General features: G+C 44.7%; 1 protein-coding gene across 3 annotated transcripts in view; it reads right to left on the bottom strand.

Annotated features, from left to right (window-relative positions):
• Positions 1-22,154, bottom strand: part of MOGAT1 (monoacylglycerol O-acyltransferase 1) — a 54,318-nt gene extending 32,164 nt beyond the window's left edge. The window contains exons 1-2 of one of the 3 annotated variants that reach the window (XM_065526164.1): positions 22,093-22,139; positions 19,735-21,988 (exon numbers count right to left, since the gene is read on the bottom strand). In XM_065526164.1, coding sequence (XP_065382236.1) covers positions 19,735-20,002 — 268 coding nt within the window. In that variant the 5' untranslated portion in view covers positions 20,003-21,988; positions 22,093-22,139. Of the gene's footprint in view, positions 1-10,590; positions 10,811-19,734 lie in introns of those variants that run through there. The other 2 variants (XM_065526163.1, XM_005574428.4) reach the window with 2 other exon arrangements.
• Positions 22,155-23,298: the final 1,144 nt, after the last annotated feature.

Below are 23,298 nucleotides of genomic sequence, written 5' to 3'. Positions count from 1 at the left end.
TCATATCCATTATAATAAACTGCCACACATAAGTGTTAGTTCCTGAGCACTGTGAGCCATCATAGCAAATGACAGAGTCCAAGGAGGAGGTCGTGTAAATCCTCAATTTGTAACCAGTCAGAAAGAAGCACAAGTGCCAACCTGGACTTGTGGTTGGCATCTAAAGTTGGGGCAGTCTTGTAGATTGAGCTCTTCACCTGTGAGACCTAGCTCCAGGTAGACAGCATCAGAACTGAACTATACAATACCTAGTTGGTGTCTGGAGAGTTGGAGAAGGGTTGGTCCAGCAAAATCAGGGACGTAAATTTTCAGTTTCCAAGAATTGAAGACTTTTGGCAAGGAGTGGTGGCCAGGTCTGTGGCTTCTGGAAAGCGCTTAAACGCTTACACAGACAATTCCCATACATTAATGATTTTCCCTCTGTTGTCTCTACCCTTTCTGACTCCATTCCACTCACCTAGCTATTTACAATAAGTGAAATTGTTCTATAAAATCTCCATGAACAACCTGCATCAGCCAAAACATTGTGAAAACCATTGAACGTTTATCTACTTGCATTAAATAATGACCGTAATTAAGAAATAATTTAAGACTTTAACTTGTATATGTATTCTTTCTTCCTATTCTCATCCAAAAATTTTTCATATTTTTCTGCATGAAAGCTGTTTCCATACTTATTTTAACCATTTAACGTAGTATGGAGAAAGTAAGTAAAATTCAGAGGCAAGCAAAAATCCATTAGCACTTCTTTCCCTTCTTATTCCCAGAGACACTATATTTTTAAAATACCTATCTGTGCCATCTGTGGAACATAAGAATATAAGTGTATTCTTCTGATTTTAAAAATTTCTATTTTAAGAGAACTTTCCTCCCAGAGTTTTTAAGGGTTGTGCTAAAAGACAAATCTCATCAGACCCCTTTGCAGAATTTTGCAGCCTAGTTTTCTTCATATGTGGGTTTATGCTACACTGCTTTTAAAAAGTGTTACATACAGGGAAATACATTTTTCTTGTTTTATAGCACAGTCAATCTGGAACCTACTTCCTTGCATGAAGAAGGCAAATAAATTATAACAAACATCTGGTTGAAACCAGCCCCATGTTCTGAATATTTCAGGAAGGTTTCCATAAACAAAAATACTTTGTATAGCTCAAACTGAAATCCATGGAGATAATCCATAACAAAAGAGACACACTAGCGTTTACAAAAAGCCCAAGAATCCCTTGTGTAATGTTAAAATTCACTTTCTCAAAATTTTCCAGATTAAAGGAACTAAAAGGACAACATAATGTGAAAAGACAAAATTACAGCAAATTTAGTTATGGAGCTAATTGACTTTTATTCACTATTCATGAATCAGGGCAGCCTCCATTCTGCAAAATAGGAGAGCTTTTACCGAGTAATGGTAGAACAGTGGGTAACGTAGAAACAAGGAAAACAGACCAAGAGGGAAGAAAAAGTGAATTGGCTATTGTCATGTCACTTCAGGTTTCTTTTTTATAAAAGTTAATGCAAAGGCGACTTCCTTATTACACTGACTCAGGCAGACTGGATCTCAGGAAAACTGGTCTATTTGGAGATCTTCCTGCTTCCTTGAAGTTTCAAATTTGATTATGTGGCACATAGGATGAGTGACTCCACTTTGGTTTGCTCGCGTCTGCTGGAGCCTAGTGCAGGAGCTCAGTCCAAAACAATGACTGCCCATAATTTCTGTTTAACACAACTAAATACAACATGTGGATTCCTTTGCTATACAGGACTTTAGTAAGAGAACTGCTGAAATATTTTTCTGATTTGGGTAATTGTACTGTGGCTATGGAAGAGAAATGTTCTTGGTTTTAGGACATATATACTGTAATCAGTTCAGTTAGTTTTCTACAAATTAAATTATAAGCTAATTCCATTCAAACAGCAATCCCAGTCAAAATCCCAGGAGGCTTTTTTTGGTGTGGAAATTGTCAACCTGATCCTAAAATGCATATGGAAATTATAAGGATTTGGAATAATCAAAACACCTCTGAAAAACAACAATACCAACAAAGTTTGAAGTTGGAATCAGTTTGAATATCTGATTCCAAGAATTATTATAAAGCTACAATAATCAAAACAACATGGTACTGGCATCAAGATAGATAAACACATCAATGGCACAGAATAAAGAGTCTAGAAATAAACCTATGCATATATGGACAATTGGTATTTGATAAAGGCACAAGGGCAATGCAGTAGAGAGCTGACAGTGATCTTTCAAAAAAGAGCTGGAACAATTGGATTATACATACGCAAAAAAAAAAAAAGGACTTAGACACTGTACCATACACAAAAATTAACCCTAAATAGATCATAGATCTATATGGAAAACCTAAAACTATTAACACTGGTAGGAGAAAATATAGAAGAAAATTTTTGTGACCTTGGATTAAGCGAAGAATTTTTTATTATTATTATTGAGACAGAGTTTTTTGCTCTTGTCACCCAGGCTGGAGTGCAATGGTGTGATCTCAGCACACTGAAACCTCCACCTCCTGGGTTCAAGCAATTCTCCTGCCTCAGCCTCCCGAGTAGCTGGGACTACAGGTACCTGCCATCGCGCCCAACGAAGTTTTATATTTTTAGTAGAGGCAGGGTTTCCCCACGTTGGCCAGGCTGGTGTCGAACTCCTGACCTCAGGTTATTCACCCGCCTCGGCCTCTCAAAGTGCTGGGATTACGGACGTGAGCCACCGCACCTGGCCGGATTAAGCAAAGATTTTAAAGATATGACATCCAACACAATCTATTAAAAACATGGATACATTGGACTTCATCAAAATTAAAACTTCTGCTCTTCAAAAGACACTGTTAAGAGATTGAAAGGATAATCCATAGACTGAAAGAAAAATCTATACAAAGCTCATGGCTGATAAATGACTTTATATCTAGAATGTACAAGAACTCTCAAAACTCAGCAATAGGAAAACAAGCAATCCTATAAAAACCAGACAAAAGATTTAAACAGATACTTCAACAAGGAATACAGATGGCAACTATGCAAATGAAAAGATGCTCACGGTCATTAGTCATTGAGGACATGCAAATTAAAGCCACAATGGGACACCACTACACACTTATTAAAATTGCAAAAATTGGGGTTCAGCAACATTCTCTTGGCTCCTGGTGGTCAGTGGGGGAAGCGTGTGGGCAAGTCAGCACTCACCATCCAGTTAATCCAGTCCTATTTGCTAATGGATTATGATCCAATCACTTAAGATTCCTATGCGCGGCCGGGCGCGGTGGCTCACGCCTGTAATCCCAGCACTTTGGGAGGCCGAGACGGGTGGATCACGAGGTCAGGAGATCGAGACCATCCTGGCTAACACGGTGAAACCCCGTCTCTACTAAAAAGAAGTACAAAAAACTAGCCGGGCGAGGTGGCGGGCGCCTGTAGTCCCAGCTACTCGGGAGACTGAGGCAGGAGAATGGCATAAAACCGGGAGGCGGAGCTTGCAGTGAGCTGAGATCCGGCCACTGCACTCCAGCCTGGGCGACAGAGCGAGACTCCGTCTCAAAAAAAAAAAAAAAATTCCTATGCAAAGCATTGTGTGATAGATAACACAGCAGGCTGGCTAGATATTTTAGATAAAGTAGAACAAGAAGAGTCTGGAGCCATGAGATAACAGATATGAGGACTGGCGAGGGCTTCCTGTTGGTCTTTTGAGTCACGGGCCAGGCAGTTTTGGAAAAAAATCTATACATTTCAAAGACAGATTCTCAGAGTAAATGATTATGATGCGTTTCCAATGATTTTATTTGGCCATAAAGCAGATCTGGATCTTTAAAGACAAGTAACACAGGTAGGACAGAGTTAGTACGGCAACTTAAGGCAGCATACCCAGAAGGCATTAGCAAAGGATAGAATGAGTGTAGCTTAAACTTTCCATTAACTTGTCCAAGTTATAAGAAAATTTCAAGAGCAGTAACTTCCTTCTTCACCAGAACCGACACGGAAAGAAAAAGACAAGAAAGGCTGCTACTGTGTCATTTTCTAGAATCCTTTGAGTTTTAGCTATCAGCCTCCAGGAAGAGCCCTCATCTTCTTTTTCTCTCCTTACAGTTTACATCTCATTAGTATCTTTCCAGCCTTAGACAAACATTAGCCTTAGACCAAGAAGCTGGTGAGTCCTTTCCACCTAACTAACTAAGTTGGTGAGTCCTTTCCACCTAAGCTAACATAATGATCATTTCCAGACAAATTTAAAGGAAATGCCAAGGCTGCTTCAAAATTATCTGATTTCATTAAAATATATATGCCAGGCATAGTGGCTTTTTAGTAGAGACAGGGTTTCACTACATTAGCCAGGATGGTCTTGATCTCCTGACCTCTTGATCTGCCTGCCTCGGCCTCCCAAAGTGCTGGGATTACAGGCGTGAGCCATTGCGCCCGGCCAATAAGTACTTTTATATGTTTATAAGCATTATACTTTACAACATACCTTGTAAATATGTAAAGGTAAGTATTTAATTCTCATTGTTCACTTTTAACTGACAAAGCATAAAAAGTGGAAACTACAGAAGCTGTGGTAGAACTTGTACTTGCTGGTCTGGTTTTCGTTGTATCCACCTTTGGCCAGTCACATATCTACTCAAGAAACCTTCCCAATAGAGTACAACAGGATGAGACTCTGAGATCGTTTTCAGTATCTCCTACTAGAGATTGACTGTTATATCTCAGGTATGAAGCATAAAATTTTAGTTGACAATTAGTATAATTGTGGATGGCTTCTGACTTTGTTTTTTAATTCTGTGGATTGTGTTTAAACAATTCAAAAGCATGTTCCTGATTTTTAGATACTAAAATACACAGTTGTCACTTTATTGAACATGTACAAAAGTCCCATGAAGTTTTTTTTTTCTTTTTTTGAGACAGAGTCTCACTCTGTCGCCCAGGCTGGAGTGCAGTGGCGCAATCTCAGTTCACTGCAAGCTCCGCCTCCCGGGTTCACGCCATTCTCCTGCCTCAGCCTCCCAAGTAGCTGGGATTACAGGCACCTGCCACCACGTCTGGCTATTTTTTTTTTTTTTCGTATTTTTAGTAGAGACGGGGTTTCACCATGTTAGCCAGGGTAGTCTCAATCTCCTGACCTCGTGATCCGCCCACCTCGGCCTCCCAAAGTGCTGGGATTACAGGCATGAGCCACCATGCCCGGCCAGTCCCATAAAGTTTATAAAGCATACCCTTATATAGCTTCAGGTGCCAGAATTAAAATTGATCTGTATCACAAGAAAAAAAAAAATTGAAAAATTAAATAGACTACAACGAGTGATGGTAAGGACATGGAGCAATTAGAACTCTCATGCCCTGCCAGTGAGAATGTAAAATGATGTAATAGTTTGGAAGAAACTTTGGTGATTTCTGGAAAATTTAAACCTGCAACTATCATATAATCAAGCCATTACATTCTTAGGTTTACCTATGAATAAAGAAAGTATCTGTTCATACAAAGATCTGTAGGTGAAAGTTCATGGTAGTATTATTCATAATAGCTATGAGCCAAATATTCATCAATAGATGGCTGGACAAATTGCAATACATCCATGCAAGAGAATGCTGCTTAGAAACAAAAAGCAATGAACCACTGATATATATGAGAAAGAGCCTCAAAATAATTATGCTGAGTGAAAGAAGCCAGACAAAAGGAGAGTATATATGATGTGATTCCATTTATACAAAACTCTAGAAAATGCAAACTAATCTGTGGTGACAGATCAGATCATATCAGGTGCAGTGGGCTCACACCTGTAATCCCAGTACTTTGAGAGGTCAAGATGGGAGGATCCCTTGAGCCCAGGGGTTCAAGACCAGCCTAGACAACATAGAGAGACCCCATTTGTAGATAAAGAAAGAGAGAAAGAAAGAAAGAAAGAAAGAAAGAAAGAAAGAAAGAAAGAAAGAAAGAAAGAAAGAAAGAAAGAAAGAAAGAAAGAAAGAAGAGAAGAAAGAGAAAGGAAGGAAGGAAGAAAAGGAGATCAGTGGTTGCTTGGGAAGGGGGTGGGGGGTGGGCAGAGAAGGAGGGCTTACTGTTTGATTTTATTACTAAATGAAGCATTTTGCTACTTTAAAATATATTCCAAGTACTAATAGCTTAAACTCACTTTCCTGGTGGTGGCAAGAAAAATGCATTCTGGGATTTTGATTTAGAGATCTTAAAACATCTTTAAAAAACATCTCTCATCACCACTGGAAGTAACTATTATATCAACTCCTTACTTAAAACTTGATAATTAAATGGAAAGAAGATAGCAATTATCCTTTCTTTCCTGTAAGAATTGAAGTGTAGGGTAGTCAAATGGTGCTACATGATGAGACAAAATTGTTAACTGCGGAAATTCTAGCTAATAAATGAAGAATAAATGATAGAATAAGAAAATCACCATTTTGCAGTTTCAAATAAAACAAGTAATTCAGGCAAGGATCATGACTTAAATCACTAGATGAAAGTTTGCAGCATGCCAGTCATCACATCGGATTACTTCCTTCCTAGACCCACTGACCAATTGTAGACACAAATAATGGGACAAGCACACACTGTGTGTGCATCCTGATGTGATATAACATGAAGTGCACAGCAACACTTGGGAAGAAGTCTTGCCCAAAAGCTTTCATCTAAATCTAATCAAGCATTTAGCTCTAACTTCCATCTTTTAAAAGAAATACAAGGGATAGAGGAACAAATTAACCCTACAAAGAAGCAGACAAACTCACAAAGTGAGACATCCTGCAGGACCCATGTCAAATGGTTTCTTCAAGGCTTCATTGACAAGAAAACAAAGGGGAGACACTGTTCTACACGAAAGACATAAAAACCAAATATAACACGTGGGTCTTATTTGGATTTGGGTTCAAACAAATTGCCAGTAAAAGTGTATTTTGTTTGGGCACAGTGGTTCACACCTGTATCCCATTACTTTGGGAGGCTGAGGCAGGAGGATCACTCGCGCCTGGGAGTTTGACAGCAGCCAGGGAAACATAAGGAAGCCCCGCCTCTATCAAAAAGAAAAAAGAACAAGAAAAAAAGTGTAGTTTTGGTGCAGTTTAGGATATCTGAACTTGGTTTACATGATTTTAAGCAATTTTTGTTAACTACGCTAGGTATGGCAAGAGTACTATGGTTACACACAAAATACTAATTTTTAAATTATGCAAACTAAAGTATTTAGTATTAAAATATCTTAATGTGTGAGTTCACTAGACACAAAGGAAACAACAGACACTGCGGCCTACATAAGGGTGGAAGGTGGAGGATGAGGAGGAAAAGCTACCGACTGAGTACTATGCCAATTATTTGGGTGATGAAATAATCTGTACAATCCCCACGACGCAAAATTTACCCATATATCAAACCTGCACATGTACTCCTGAACCTAAAAGGTAAAAAAGTTATACAAAAAAAAAAAAGATTTGTTTTAAAATATTTTTTGCAAAATAATGGATAAAACGTATACGGCAAATTATTAAATAACTATAAACCTAGGTCATGGGTATATGGGAATTCATACTCTTCTGTCTACTTTCTGTATGTTTGAAATTTCCCACAATATAATTTCCAAGATATGTGATAACACAAAATATGCTCCTGCTAACACAAATGTCAAATGTGTGAAACGTTGAAAACATGGAGGTGAATTGGATCTAGAACCACTGTAGTTTGATTCAAATTAGGCACAGGTCATTGAGCACCTGTCATGTCTTCATCACTAATCCACTCACATGTGGTCACACGTGTCTCGACTTTCCACTACTGAGCCATGTGATCTTGAGTAATTTACTTTACCTCCTAGTTCCTTCATTGGTAAAGTGAGGGTAAGGGGTAGTCACTCTCACCGGGTTGCTGTGAGGATTACATGAGTTAATACTCTAGGGATCTGGTGGGTAGATAGTTCCTATTCTGGGTGATAGACCAGAAACAGCCATTCAACAAGTATTTGTGTATATCTCAAGTATTTGTGTATATCTCGAGTATTTGCATATATCTTCCGCGGGCCAGACACATACTGTGTGTTCCCTCACTGAGCTTGTAGACTAGGACAGCCATAAAGAAATTTCTCAAGTCACCACAGCCATACACAGATACAAGCAATGATAAATGCCATGAAAGAAAAGAACAGTGGCTATCAGAGATGTGTTGAATGATCAGTTAGGAAGTCGGACTCCAAGTTCAGGCCATGAAAGAGAGCAGTTCAATGGGTAAAGCAGAGACTTTGGGCAGAATACTTGGGTTTGAAACCAGCTCTACCACGTCCTGCTAGCTGCATCACCTTGAGCAATTTACTTCATCTCTTAGTTCCCTCATCTGTACCATGAGTGCAGGAATAGTCCTTACCTCACACCGGTGTTGTGAAGATTGCTAGTTAATTGTGGGTGTTGCTTAGAACAGCACCTGGCACATACCAAGCGCTGGATAAGGTTGTGTGTTGTTACCTCCGTGGTGCTTTGATCCAGAGCAAAACGGGGTGTAATGTTATCAACCCTGCCTCAAGGTGTGTGGGCTGTGAGGACTTAATGAGTTAACATTTTGAATTACTTTTTTTTTTTCCCCGTAAATTCTACCTAGCAGCACAGGAGAGTCACTTGGAGAGTTCTTAAAAGAGGAAAAAGGAAAAAAAAAAAAAAGGTGTACAGGCTTCATTCTGAAACAAACGACTTAGAAATTCCAGGGATGAGCAGGGCGCGGTGGCTCATGCCTGTAATCCCAGCACTTTGGGAGGCTGAGGCGGGCAGATCACCTGTGATTGGGAGTTCGAGACCACTCTGACCAACATGGAGAAACCCCGTCTCTATTAAAAAGACAAAATTAGCCAGGTGTGGTGGCACATGCCTGTAACCCCAGTTACTCGGCAGTCTGAGGCAGAAGAATCACTTGAACCAGGGAGGCGGAGGTTGCGGTGAGCCGAAGATCGCGCCATTGCACTCCAGCCTGGGCAACAAGAGTGAAACTCAGTCTCAAAATAATAAATAAACAAACAAACAAACAAACAAACAAACAAACAAATAAATCCCAGGGACAGAGCCTGGGCAGCTGTATTTATAGAAGCTTCTGTTGAGAACAACTGATCTAGGCTTTCGAAATGTAAAAGCAGTTTTAAAAGTGTAAAACTCTCCAATGCAATGGGTTTTTTTACTATTGGCACCCCAACGCTGTACAATCCATGATCTTACAGCACACACATGATCTTCATCTTCAGAAGAGTTTATGTTTCAATAGAAGGGTCTCCCCCAAATTCCTCTCTCCTCCCACATCACCCCTATGTACTTCAAGAGCAGAACAAATAAGAAGAAGAAGGAGAAGGAGAAGGAGAAGAAAAACACCCAAGTAAACACCTTTGCCCCATCTAATGATTCGGCTCTTGTATGTTTCATGGGCTCAACTTGGGAACCAACTGGAACACACACGCTCCCGGGTCACATTATTTCCAGAGAGAAACCGCTCAACCAAACGCAATGAGCAGGCTTCTTTACAGAAAGGTACTGCTATGCATCCAGGAAATCTCCAAAACGGTAAAGGGAACACTGCTGTTTGTCAGGAGGGTGGGGAGACGAAGGAATCAGGTTCTAACTACTTAGACATTACTTTTCCATCTATGAATCAACAGTTCGAGAAACGAGTTTGCCAACTTTTGAGGGGTTAAAGTGCTCAAGCGTTGGATGGAGTCATGGTTACATTTTGGTGGATACAGTTGCCAAAAGTCATCGAGCTGTAGCCGTATAACTGCGCCTTTTATTGTAGGCAAGATGCACCTCAATTAAAAAAAAGATAACGCGGCCGGGCGCGGTGGCTCAAGCCTGTAATCCCAGCACTTTGGGAGGCCAAGACGGGCGGATCACGGGGTCACAAGATCAAGACCATCCTAGCTAACATGGTGAAACCCCGTCTCTACTAAAAAAATACAAAAAACTACAGGGCGAGGTGGCGGGCGCCTGTAGTCCCAGCTATTCCAGAGGCTGAGGCAGGAGAATGGCGTGAACCAGGGAGGCGGAGCTTGCAGTGAGCTGAGATCCGGCCACTGCACTCCAGCCTGGGCGACAGAGCAAGACTCCGTCTTGGCCGGGCGCGGTGGCTCAAGCCTGTAATCCCAGCACTTTGGGAGGCCGAGGCGGGCGGATCACAAGGTCAGGAGATCGAGACCACAGTGAAACCCCGTCTCTACTAAAAATACAAAAAATTAGCCGGGCGCGGTGGCGGGCGCCTGTAGTCCCAGCTACTCAGGAGGCTGAGGCAGGAGAATGGCGGGAACCCGGGAGGCGGAGCTTGCAGTGAGCCGAGATCGCGCCACTGCACTCCAGCCTGGGCAACAGCATGAGACTCCGTCTCAAAAAAAAAAAAAAAAAAAAAAGATAACGCAGGAGAAAATAAAGTTAAACAGCCATTAGCGATGAGGTTCTCCTGAGGAAACAAACCAGCGTCCACGTTAGCGCCAAACGCCCTCTTTCACCCGCCTGCTGTGGCCGACAGGGGAACGAGGGTTGGAAGGTTCTCTGCAGGTTCTGGAATCCAGACCATCCCGAGGGAGGACACGGAGCCCAAGCGCCGCTGCCCGGGGGCGGGGTCCTTACCCAGCAGCACGAAGTACAGGACCCACTGCAGCACGGCCACCGTTTGCAGCCGCCGCGCCAGGGGTATGTTGAGCGGTGCAAACTCGACCTTCATGGCCCAGCCGGGCGAGGACTGCGCCAGCCACTGCCGCCTGCACCCCCGCTGCTCTGTGGCGCCTGTGGGCAGTGCCCGGCCGGATCCGGGCCCCGCGCTGGGCACTAGCTGGGCGGAGAGGAGGAGGCAGAGGCTAGGCAGCTGGCGGGGACCCAACTTCGCCCTGGGTAGGAGGGCGGGCTCGGCTGAGGTTGGGGGCAGCCAATCACAAGCGCCCCGCGCCAGAGTTGGCCCAGCGCCCTGGCCCCGCAGCAGCTGCCGCGGCCCGGGGCGCATTGGCTAGCGCGCCCGGGCGCTGGCGAGAGCGCGCCGCATGGGACACGAGGGAAGGAGAGAGGGGTCAGCTGGCAGCCAGCCCGTGCTGGGTAACGCGGGCTCCAGCCGCCTGGCTGAGGACCTGGGATCTCCACGAGGATCTGACCATTGTTTAGCTGATTGATCACCCAGCGTTTGCCTTCAGCACCCGCCCTTAAACCCACGCCTTCCTTCGAACCCTCTGTGACTGGGGAAGGGTTAGTTTGAGGAATCGCACGCCAGCTGGAGAGAGGAGTCAGACTTGTTTCTTGGCTTATTGGTCTGTGTCCCCCCGCCACCTCCAGTTTCCCCTGGAAGGGGGAAGAGGACGTGGCTTCCTCACTCTTGGGTCCTCAGATCCCTACAGGAGCTCTGGGAACCTTTCACCCATTCATTAAGCACTGGCCACGTGCTGGGCACCATCCGGGCGCTCGGATAACCAAGCTGTCAAGCTCGTCTGTGTGAAGAGACCACCAACAGGCTTTGTGTGAATAAGGCTGTTTATTCACCTGGGTGCAAGTGGGCTGAGTCCGAAAAGAGTCAGCGAAGGGAGATGGGGAAGGGGTTGCTTTACAGGAGTTGAGCAGGTAATGGAAAATTACAGTAAAAGGTAGTTTTCTATTAGCAGAGGAAGGGGTCACCAGGTACACGGCGGGGAGATCATAACACTCATTGTCCAGAAGAATGTCACAAAGTCGATTGATCAGCTAAGGTATGGCAGGGAGCAGTCACAATGATAAAATGTTGTAATGTTGGTTAATCAGTTAAGGCAGGAACTGGCTGTTTTACTTGTGTTTTTTTGGCTGCTCCAGGCTTCTTGGCTCCTGCAGGCCACCTGGATGTGTATGTGCAGGTCACATGAAGGTTATAATGGCTGAGCTTGGGCTCAGAGGCCTGACACAAGCTATTCATTGTCTTGTGTTCAGAGTACAGGGAGAAACAGCCATCAGCAAAACAACTACACAATTTGGTGTATAATTACAAGTAAGACCCTACTGTGAATGACCAGAAGATTCCAAAACCAAGACTGCTGCATGGTCAGGGAAGTGTCTGAAGAAGTGCCCTTACTTGAGCTGTAGCCAAATTTAGTTAACCCAGCAGTCATCCAGGCAAAGGGAAGCACGCGTGCAAAGGTCCTGTGGCCGAACTCCAGGAAGAGCTCAAAGAGTGGGAGTTTGGGGGACAAGGGTGAGATTGGGGTGACATCAGGCAAAAATGGTGGGTAAGGTCCAGAGCTTTGCAGACTGTGTTTAGGGTTCAAGTTTGTACCCCAAGAGCAATACAAGACACTGAAGGGTTTCAATTATGATATGCTAAATGGATAAATGGATGGCTAGATTCTAAATAGTGCCTAGTCCTTGGGAGCAACCACTGCACTTTATTTATAAATGTTAATTACCACATAGTTGAAGAACTGAAAATGATGAGTAGCTGTCAAGTCTTGCTGGAGAGGACTTGGAACAGGGCAAAACAACAGAGTTGGCCCTCCCTTCTCCCACATCCTCTGCCCTTTTCTTCTTCAACATTTTAATACAAAGAGAGTTGGATTAAAACAAATACCAGGGCCACTTGGAGGAGTTGTTTGTGACTTTTTGTATGCAAAACTTGTTTGGGGTTTTTTTTGTCCTCCTACTTAAGGAGTCACTTTCTTCTTTCCTTTTATATTTCTTCCTTAAACTTTCCCCCAGTGCTAGGTAGGGACACTATGAACACACACTGTGAACACACATTATGTACATTTACTCATTGACTATTTGTGGAAAGCTTTCTATGTATTAGGCACTGGGTAGGGAAAGGAGGTGAGCTACAATGGTGAATAAGAAAGGTCCCTGTCCTGCTGCAACTCACAGTCTAGTGGGAGAAACAGAAAATACCTACCTACATAGACAACCAAATTTGTGACAGTGTCCTGAAGGAAACACATAGGCTGACATAGCACAATGGGCACCTATTTAGAACAGATTGGAGATAGCAAGAGTGGAAGTAGGCATATCCCCTAAGGAGACTATTGTAGGATGATTGCAGAGGATGTGGAAGCTTAGGAAAATAGAGATAGACTTGAGGTATGCATGGTATAAATAGTAGGACTGTTTGATTAATTGGATTCCGAATCTATCGGTAAAGAAGAGTAAAACACCCAGCACTCCTGATCCTGATCACTTGGAGTTTGCTTGCTTAGTAATGTGTTTGTTACTTTCCCAGAGCACTAAGCTAATAGATAAGAACTGTCATATCCTGTCACAGCCATCACAGCCAACTGAAACAAAGCATGGACTCATCAGCACTCAGTCAATGCAACAGTCCATCACCATTTTAATCAACAATTTTTTATTTTTTCACTCATTATTATACTCTCATCCTTTTGACATTCAACATGTATTTATTTGTTTACATATTATGTGCCAAGTTATGAGAGTTAAGTGATCACTGGATTGACATAGTGGGAACGTTTTAATTCATCAAGCTATTCAAAACAATTCTTTCATATGAGCCTAAGATTCCAGAGCCTAACTGCTATACTAGGCTGCTTCTCAAATAATATAAGGAAGAAAGGGAGTGTTGTCACAACAGAGGAACAAGTCATTGAAGGGTAAGTAGATGAATGCTGATGACGGAACCTGTCATTTGGGTTGAGGTGTAGTTATCCATTCAGTCAACAAATATTTTAGCAAATGATTAAAGAAAAATACATTTGGCAGAAGCATCAGCTTTGTTCCTATGGGCCTGGAATTGGCTAAATATGAGTGAATAATACATATATATGTTTACAATAATTCAACGAAAATGTATCAAGCACCACAGCTGTGGCAAGTCCTGGGGAAGGAACCAGCACAGTCCCTTGGAAGATCTGGGATTCCACTGATGGGTATGGTTCCTCTTTCTACTTCTCAACTCTGATGAAGAAATAAGAAGGTCACAGGCCAGAATGCCTCAACAATAATGAAAGGCTACTCTTGGAACTGAGAAATAAGAAATCTTTTCTTTGTTTTATTTATTTCTTCCTGTGCACTTTACTATAACTAACTTCTACTTGTAGAAAGGTGACAATGTCTTTCTATAACATGATGTTTTACTGTAACTTAAGTAAAAATGTTCTCATTGTCAGGTTAAAAAGGAAATAGTATTCTGTTAGTATTCTGTCTAGACAGAGTCCTTAGAAGGGATGGTTTAGGGCAAAGGTCATGGTTCTGATTTTCATAAGATGCATTAATCATAAAAGTAAGTATTCTGTCTCTCTGTCTCTCTCTGTCACACACACACACACACACACACACACACACATAAACACACACCACTGACAGCAACCAGCTCTGGTTAATGTCTCACGTGTCCGTGTGAAGAGACCACCAAACAGGCTTTGTGTGAGCAACAAGGCTGTTTATTTCACCAGGGTGCAGGCGGGCTGAGTCTGAAAAGGGAGTCAGCAAAGGGTGGTGGATTATCATTAGTTCTTATAGGTTTTGGGATAGGCGGTGGAGTTAGGAGCAGTGTTTTCCGGGCAGGGGGTGGATCTCACAAAGTACATTCTCAAGGATGGGGAGAATTACAAGGAACCTTCTTAAGGATGGGGGAGATTACAAAGTTCATTGATCAGTTAGGGTGGGGCAGAAACAAATTACAATGGTGGAATGTCATCAGTTAAGACTATTTTCACTTCTTTTGTGGATCTTCAGTTGCTTCAGGCCATCTGGATGTATACGTGCAGCTCACAGGGGATATGATGGCTTAGCTTGTGCTCAGAGGCCTGACATTCCTGTCTTCTCATACTAGTAAGAAAAATAACATAAAGCCGGGCATGGTAGCTCAAGCCTGTAATCCCAGCACTTTGGGAGGCCGAGACGGGCGGATCACGAGGTCAGGAGATCGAGACCATCCTGGCTAACACGGGGAAACCCCGTCTCTACTAAAAAATACAAAAAACTAGCCGGGCGAGGTGGCGGGCGCTTGTAGTCCCAGCTACTTGGGAGGCTGAGGCAGGAGAATGGCGTAAACCCGGGAGGCGGAGCTTGCAGTGAGCTGAGATCCGGCCACTGCACTCCAGCCTGGGCGACAGAGCGAGACTCCGTCTCAAAAAAAAAAAAGAAAAATAACATAAAATAGTGTTGAAGTGTTGGGGGGTGGTACGGAGAGATAATGGGCGATGTTTCTCAGGGCTGCTTCGAGTGGGATTAGGGGCGGCATGGGACCTACAGTGGGAGAGATTCAACTGAAGAAAGATTTTGGGGTAAGGGGTGATATTGTGGGGTTGTTAGAAGGAGCATTTGTCATATAGAATTATTGGTGATGGCCTGAATGCGGTTTTATATGAATTGAGAAACTAAATGAAAGATACAAGGTCCGAATTAAGAGAAGGAGAAAAACAGGTATTAAAGGACTAAGAATTGGGAGTACCCAGGACGTCCAATTAGAGAGTGCCCAAGGGGGTTCAGCATAATTACTTGTTTGGTTGGTGAGTCTTGGGGCTCTATTCTTGACAGAATCCTCTTTTTTAAGTTGAAGGCTGAGCTTGGTGAGGTGGGTTTTTAAAAGACCATTAGTCCATCCTACCTTTCCTGAAGATTGAGGATGGTAAGGGGTATGAAGGTTTTACTGAATACCAAGAGCCTGAGAAACTGCTTGGGTGATTTGACTAAGAAAGGCTGGTCTGTTATCAGACTGTATAGAAGTGGGAAGGCCAAACTGAGGAATTATTCTGACAAAAGGGAAGAAATGACCAAGGTGGCCTTCTCAGACGCTGTGGGAAAGGCCTCTACCTATTCAGTGAAAGCGTCTACCCAGACCAAGAGGTATTTTAGTTTCCTGACCCGGAGCATGTGAGTAAAGTCAATTTGCCAGTCCTGGGCAGGGGCAAATCCCCGAGCTTGATGTGTAGGGAAGGGAGGGGCCCTGAACAATCCCTGAGGAGTAGTAGAAGAGCAGATGGAACACTGAGAAGTGATTTTCTTAAGGATAGATTTCCACGATGGAAAGGAAATGAGAGGTTCTAAGAGGTGGGCTAGCAGCTTGTAACCTACATGGAAGAGGTTATGAAATGACGACAGAATAGAATGGGCCTGTGAGGCTGGAAGGAGATATTTTCCTTGGTCCAAGAACCATTTGCCTTGTGTGGGAAGAGATTGATAGGTGGAAGTTTCAGTGGGAGAGTGGGCAGGAGTGACTGATAAGAAGGAGAAAAACTGGCCATGAGGGACAGAAGTTGGAATGCTAGCTGCTTCTTTAGCTACCTTATCAGCATAAGCATTGCCCTGAGCGATGGAATCTGATGTCTTTTGATGGCCCTTGCCGTGTATGACTCCAGCTTCCTTTGGAAGTAAAGTGGCCTTGAGAAGAGTTTTTATTAAAGAGGCATTAATGATGGAGGAGCCTTGCGTCATGAGGAAACCTCTTTCAGCCCATATAACAGCGTGGTGGTGCAGGATATGGAAGGCATATTTAGAGTCAGTATAAATATTGATGCATAATTCCTTTGCAAGAGTAAGGGCCCAAGTTAAGGCAATGAGTTTGAGTTGTGGAGAGGTAGTGGAGTGGGGCAGAACGCTAGCCTCAATGATAGATGTGGAAGATACTATAGCATAGCCTGCCTTTGCTGGTGTGTGGCGATTAAGCCTGGTGAAACTGCCATCAATAAACAAAGTGTAATCAGGGTGAGGAACAAGAAAGGAAATATGGGGAAATGGAGTGAAGGTCAGGTATATCAGAGAGATACAGCCATGGGGGTCAGGTGTGGTATCAGAAATAATGTGGGAGGCCGCATTGAAGTCCAGGCCAGGAACAATGGTAACTGTGGGAGACTCAACAAAGAGTGAGTACAGCTGAAGAAGCCGGGAGCAGAAAGTATATGTGTCAGGTGTGAGGAAGAAAATAGATTTTGGAAGTTATGAGAACTGTAGAGGGTGAGTTGAGCATAGTTTGTGATTTTGAGGGCCTCTAAAAGTATTAGGGTGGCAGCAGCCGCCACATGGAGACATGATGGCCAGTCTAAAACAGTAAGGTCAAGTTGTTTGGACAAAAAGGTTACAGGGCGCAGTCCTGGTCCTTGTGTAAGAATTCCGACTGCACAGCCCTGCACTTCGGCTGTGTGTGGTGAAAAGCGTTGGGATGAGTTAGGGAGAGCTAGTGTGGGGGCATTCTCTAAAGCTGTCTTCAAGGAACGGAAAGAGGAGTGGGGAAAGGATTTAGGATCTATGAGGTCAGCTAGGTTTCCTTTTGTGAGTTATATAATGGTTTCGTTAGGATGGCAAAACCAGGTATCCAAAGGTGAAAGTACCCAACCATGCCTAGGAAGGAAAGGAGTTGTTGTTTTGTAGAAGGGGTTGGGGTTTTAGAGATCAGTCAGACATGATCGGCAGGGAGAGCACATGTGTTTTCATTAAGAATTATGTCAAGATAGGAAACAGATGAGGAAGAAATTTGGGCTTGACTGAAGTAATGGGGGCTGTCTGTGAAGCCTTGCGGCAGTACAGCCCAGGTAATTTGCTGAGCCTGATGGGTGTCACGGTCAGTCCAAGTGAAAGCAAAGAGAGGCTGGGATGAAGGGTACAAAGGAAGAGCAAAGAAAGCATGAGATCCAGAACAGAATAATGGGTTGTGGAGGGAGGTATTGAGGATAGAAGAGTGTGGGGAAAGGAAGGAGAGATCAGACTGTTACTGTGTCTATATAGAAAGAAGTAGACATAAGAGACTCCATTTTGTTCTGTATTTGAGATGCTGTTAATCTGTGACCGCACCCCCAACCCTGTCCTTGCAAGAGACATGTGCTGTGGTGACTCAAGATTTAAAGGATTTGGGGCTGTGCAGGGTGTGCTTTGTTAAACAAGTGGCTGAAGGCAGTATGCTTGTGAAAAGTCATCACCATTCTGTTAATCTCAAGTACCCAGGGACACATACACTGCGGAAGGTCACAGGGACCTCTGCCTAGGAAAGCTAGGTATTGTCCAAGGTTTCTCCCCATGTGGTAGTCTGAAATATGGCCTCGTGGGAAGGGAAAGACCTGATCGTCCCCCAGCCTGACACCCGTGAAGGGTCTGTGCTGAGGAGGATTAGTAAAAGAGGAAAGAAGGCCTCTTGGCAGTTGAGATAGAGAAAAGCATCTGTCTCCTGCCTGTCCCTGGGCAATGGAACATCTCGATGTAAAACCCAATTGCATGTTCTATTTACTGAGATGGGAGAAAACCAACTTAGGGCTGAAGGTGGGACGTGCTAGCAGCAATGCTGCTCTTTATGCACTAAAAAGGTTTATGGAGATGTTTGCAAATGCATATCAAGGCACAGCACTTTTCCTTGAACTTATGTCACAGAGATCTTTTTTTTTTTTTTTTTTTTTTGAGAAGGAGTCTCGCTCTGTCGCCCAGGCTGGAGTGCAGTGGCGCGATCTCGGCTCACTGCAAGCTCCGCCTCCCGGGTTCACGCCATTCTCCTGCCTCAGCCTCCCGAGTAGCTGGGACTACAGGCGCCCACAACTGCGCCCGGCTAATTTTTTGTATTTTTAGTAGAGACGGGGTTTCACCGTGGTCTCGATCTCCTGACCTTGTGATCCGCCCGCCTCGGCCTCCCAAAGTGCTGGGATTACAGGCGTGAGCCACCGCGCCCGGCCTCACAGAGATCTTTATTCATATGTCTTACTGCTGACCTTCTCCCTACGATGATCCTATTATCCTGCCACTTCCCTTTTCAAAGATGATAAAGATAATGATCAATAAATACTGAGGGAACTCAGAGACTGGTGCTGTCGCGGGTCCTCTGTATGCTGAGCACTGGTCCCCTGGGCCCACTTTTTCTTTCTCTATACTTTGTCTCTGTGTCTCACTTCTTTTCTCAAGTCTCTTGTTCCACCTAATGAGAAACGCCCACAGGTGTGGAGGGGCAGGCCACCCCTTCAGGAGAGTACATGGCTTTGGCACCACGGGGTGGATAGGCAAGACAGTTTGGATGATAAGGCGCAGATCCTGTAAGGCTTTGTCCAGCTTTTGGACAGGTAAAATGGCAGAATTGTAGGGAGAGTTTATAGGCTTTAAAAGGCCATGCGGTAACATGTGAGTGATAACAGGCTTTAATCCTTTTAAAGCATGCTGTGGGATGGGATATTGGCATTGAGCAGGGTAAGAGTGATTAGGTTTTTTTTTTTGAGACGGAGTCTCGCTCTGTCGCCCAGGCTGGAGTGCAGTGGCTGGATCTCGGCTCACTGTAAGCTCTGCTTCCTGGGTTTACGCCATTCTCCTGCCTCAGCCTCCTGAGTAGCTGGGACTACAGGCGCCCACCACCTCGACCGGCTAGTTTTTTTGGTATTTTTTAGTAGAGACGGGGTTTTACCATGTTAGCCAGGATGGTCTCGATCTCCTGACCTCGTGATCCACCCGTCTCGGCCTCCCAAAGTGCTGGGATTACAGGTTTGAGCCACCGCGCCCGGCCTGGGTGATTAGGTTTTAATGGGATGGTAAGGGGTGCACCATCCATCACCAAGGAGGGAGTAGAGGTGTCCTATGCTTGTGGATTAAGGCAGGGAAATACAAGGGGAGGATGCGAAGGAGGCTTTGAACTGGGGGAAAAGGAGGCACTGAGGTGTGGCTGTAGCCCAGGAATAGTCAGGGAAGCAGATAATTTAGTTAAAATGTCTCAGAGTTGGGGAGTTTTAAGAGGTTTAGCAGCCTGGCCATCAATACCCACAACAGTTATGGAGGCAAAGGAAACAGGCCCTTGAAAAGAAGGTAATGTGGAGTGGGTAGCCTCTGTATGGATTAAACAGGGGACAGACTTACCCTCCACTATAAGAGTTACCCGAAGCTCAGCATCCGTGATGGTCCAGGGAGCTTCCGAGGCGATCAGGCAGTCTTCAGCTGCTAAGCAGAGGAGATCTGGGAAGGAGTCGGCCAAGGAAGGTTGGGTTTGGGCTCCAGGGGCTTTAGGAGTGGCGGTGATGTGAGTTGGACAGTCCGACCTCCCGTGGGGGCCTGCACAGACAGGGCCCCGCTTAGGAGGAATCCGGGCTGCAGGTATTCTGAGGCCCAGTGGCCAGGCTTTTGGCATTTGAAGCAAGGCCCACGGGGATGTTTTGAACGAGCCCCTGGGAGCTGTGGCTTAGATGTTCTGAAGCTCTTGTATGCTAGAGACGTGGTTGTGGATTGTCTTACAGCGGAAGCAAGTAGCTGTAACTCAGAAATGCGTTGCTGTCTGGCTACCTCCTCTCTATTATTGTACACCTTGAAGGCGAAATTGATTAATTTCTGTTGTGGGGTATGAGGGCCGGATTCCAATTTTTGAAGCTTTTTTCTAATGTCAGGAGCTGACTGGGTGATAAAATGCATATTAAGAATAGGGCGGCCTTCTGGCCCCTCTGGGTCTAGGGTGGTGAAGTGTCTAAGGGTTGCTGCTAAGCAGGCCATGAACTGGGCTGGGTTTTCGTCTTTACCTTGGGTAGTTTCTTTAAGTTTGTCATAATTAACAGCTTTGTAAGCTGCCTTTTTAAGCCCTTCAGCTAGGCAGGAAAGCATGTAATCTCACCTAGCTATACCCGGGGAATCTGCCTGATAGTTCCATTGGGGATCCTCCCGGGGAACTGCTCTAATGCCTTCCTGGAGGTCTGGCTCATGAAGCTGGCGGTTATCAGCGTGAGATTGGGCTAGAGAAAAAACTCTTTCCCGTTCATCTGGGGAAAGGGTAGAAGTCAGGATGACATTTAAGTCACTCCAGGTTAAATTGTAGGACAGAGTTAGATATCACAATTCCTGTATCTATTTAGTGGGGTCTGATGAGAAAGAGCCTAAAGGCTGGCTGATTTGGGAGAGGTCTGCTAGAGAAAAAGGCACATGTACCCTGACTGTGCCTTCAGCTCCAGCCACCTCTTTAAGAGGAAATAGTTGGGCAGGTGGAGGAGGACTAGTCGCGGAACGAAACTGTAAGCCAGACCGGGTGTGAGGAGCGGAGGTGATAGAAGGATTATAGGGTGGGGCAGCAGAGGCTGAGGAAGAATTGGGATCTGGCTTGGCCTGGTGAGGAGCAGCCTGGGAGAAGGGGAGAGGTCAGATGAGTCTGGAGAAAAGAAGGATTCAAAGGACTCAGAGCTTGGGGTGGAGACTGAAGGAACAGACAGGAGAGAAAGCAGAAAGATTTGGGACAAATCACACTGGGAGCAGAGACTAGGGAGGGACCAATATGTGAAAGAAGGCCTGGACGCCAGGCACCTCAGACCATTTGCCCATTTTTCGACAAAAATTATCTAGGTCTCGTAGGATGGAGAAATCAAAAGTGCTGTTTTCTGGCCATTTAGAGCCATTGACAAGTTTGTATTAGGGCCAAGCGGTGTTGTAGAAAAAAATAAGACGCTTAGGTTTTAGGTCAGGCAAGAGTTGAAGAGGTTTTAAGTTCTTGAGAATGCAGGCTAAGGGAGAAGAAAGAGGAATGGAGGGTGGAAGGTTGCCCATGGTGAAGAAGGCAAGTTTAAAGAGCAGGGTAGAGACAGGGAGAAGGGAGGTGGGGAGCAGCCCTGGGCTGCAATGTGGGTGAGCAGCCAAAGCAGGCGTCCCCGCAATTGACTTGCCACCAAGGGAATGTGGGTGAATGACCAAGGCAGGCGTCCCCACGGTGGTCAGACACCAATGCAGTGTGGGTGAACAATCAGGAAGGCGTCCCTGCAATGATTAAACACCAAGGTAAGGCTGTCTTCCCGAGTCCGTGACCGGCGCCGGAGTTTTGGGTCCAAGGATAAAATATGTCTCCTTTGTCTCTACTAGAGAGGAAAAAGAACTGGAATTGGAAGGACAGGCAGATTGAAGTGTAGTGAGAGAGGAAGATTGAAGGAGAGAGGCGGGAGAAGAGAGTGAAAAGACCACTTACCACTTGAAATTGGTGAGATGTTCCTTGGGTTGGTTGGTTTGAGGACCTGACGTCATAGGTGGATCTCTTCATGGAGCAAGGGTGAAGACAGGGAACTGGTCCCCCAAAGGAGTCCCTCTGACCCGGGTCTTTAGCACCAAATGTCTCATGCGTCCATGTGAAGAGACCACCAAACAGGTTCTGTGTGAGCAACAAGGCTGTTTATTTTGTTATGCCCAGACCGTTTGTTCCCCAAAGAAGACCACCAGAGTGCAGAGTCAAAGCCAAGCGGCAAGGATCTTTACTGCAAGTTCGAACTTGGTCCCTCCATTCCACAGCACACAAGAGGGCCCCGAACAACGCGAGTGCTTGCTTTTTATATCCCGATGTAAACAGGATATGTAAAGTTATAGGGAACAAGGTAATTCTCTCGGTTACAGCATTACAATTGGTTAACATTCTACATTTAGCATACCTTATCGGAGATCTCCCAGGTGATGTTTTTCTGAAGTCTGAAAGAAATATGGAGGAATGTGTTTGTGCTGGGCTCAGGAAGTTGGGAGATATATGGGGGATGTGCCTCATTCCTTTCAATTTCACCTTGCTTTAGCTGGCAAACATGGGTAACTCTTTAATTATTTAATGATGGGTACATCTTTAAATACATGGATAAATCTCTGTTCGAGGCTGTCGGCTCTGAAGGCTGTGAGACCCCTGATTTCCCACTCCACACCTCTATATTTCTGTGTCTGTGTCTTTAATTCCTCTAGCACTGCTGGGTTAGGGTCTCCCCGACCCAGCTGGTCTTGACACGTAGAAGTTCAAGTGTTGTCTCTCCATTCGTTAATTTATGTTAATATGTGATGTTTTCTCTATGTGCTTCCCTAATTGCTCCTTTGTGTGTTTGTTTGTTTTTTGAGACGGAGTCTTACCCTTGGTCCCCTAAGGGGATGTTTCATCCCTACCCTTCTGCACCCCCTCATTATTATTTCAAAGAAAAAGAGTAGCCTGATCCTCCAGATCTTTCTTTTCTGGAGGACACTGGGCAAAAAGTAGTTGCCCCAGTGAGTGTTCAAGCAGAGCCTCGAGCGACCGCTCTCAGTTCTATTCAGGCAAGAAATCAGCAAGCTAGACGAGAAGGTGATCTAGAGGCTCAGCAGTTCCCTGTTAGAATACACCCACCTGATCAACAGGGAAATACTATAGCTACATTTGAGCCTTTTCCTTTTAAATTCAGGAAATGCCATGTGGGGCCCATCTTGGGCCCTGTTCCAAACCGGGGCATTTCCAGCTCAGGCCATTCCCTCACCCCTGTACAATGTCTGTCCCCTGCCACAGCCAGCAGTGCTGCAGTAGATTTATGCTGCACAAAAGCTGTCAGCCTTCTGCCTGGGGAACCCCCGCAAAAGGTCCCAAGAGGAGTCTGTGGACCCTTGCCAGCAGGGACGACAAGATTACTTCTAGGAAGGTCTAGTTTAAATTTAAAAGGGGTACAAATACATAGAGGAGTC

This window comes from Macaca fascicularis, chromosome 12 (genome assembly GCF_037993035.2).
Source record: "Macaca fascicularis isolate 582-1 chromosome 12, T2T-MFA8v1.1".
NCBI lineage: Eukaryota > Metazoa > Chordata > Mammalia > Primates > Cercopithecidae > Macaca > Macaca fascicularis.
Note: the sequence above shows the minus strand (reverse complement) of the source record. Positions and strands in the feature narration are given on the sequence as shown.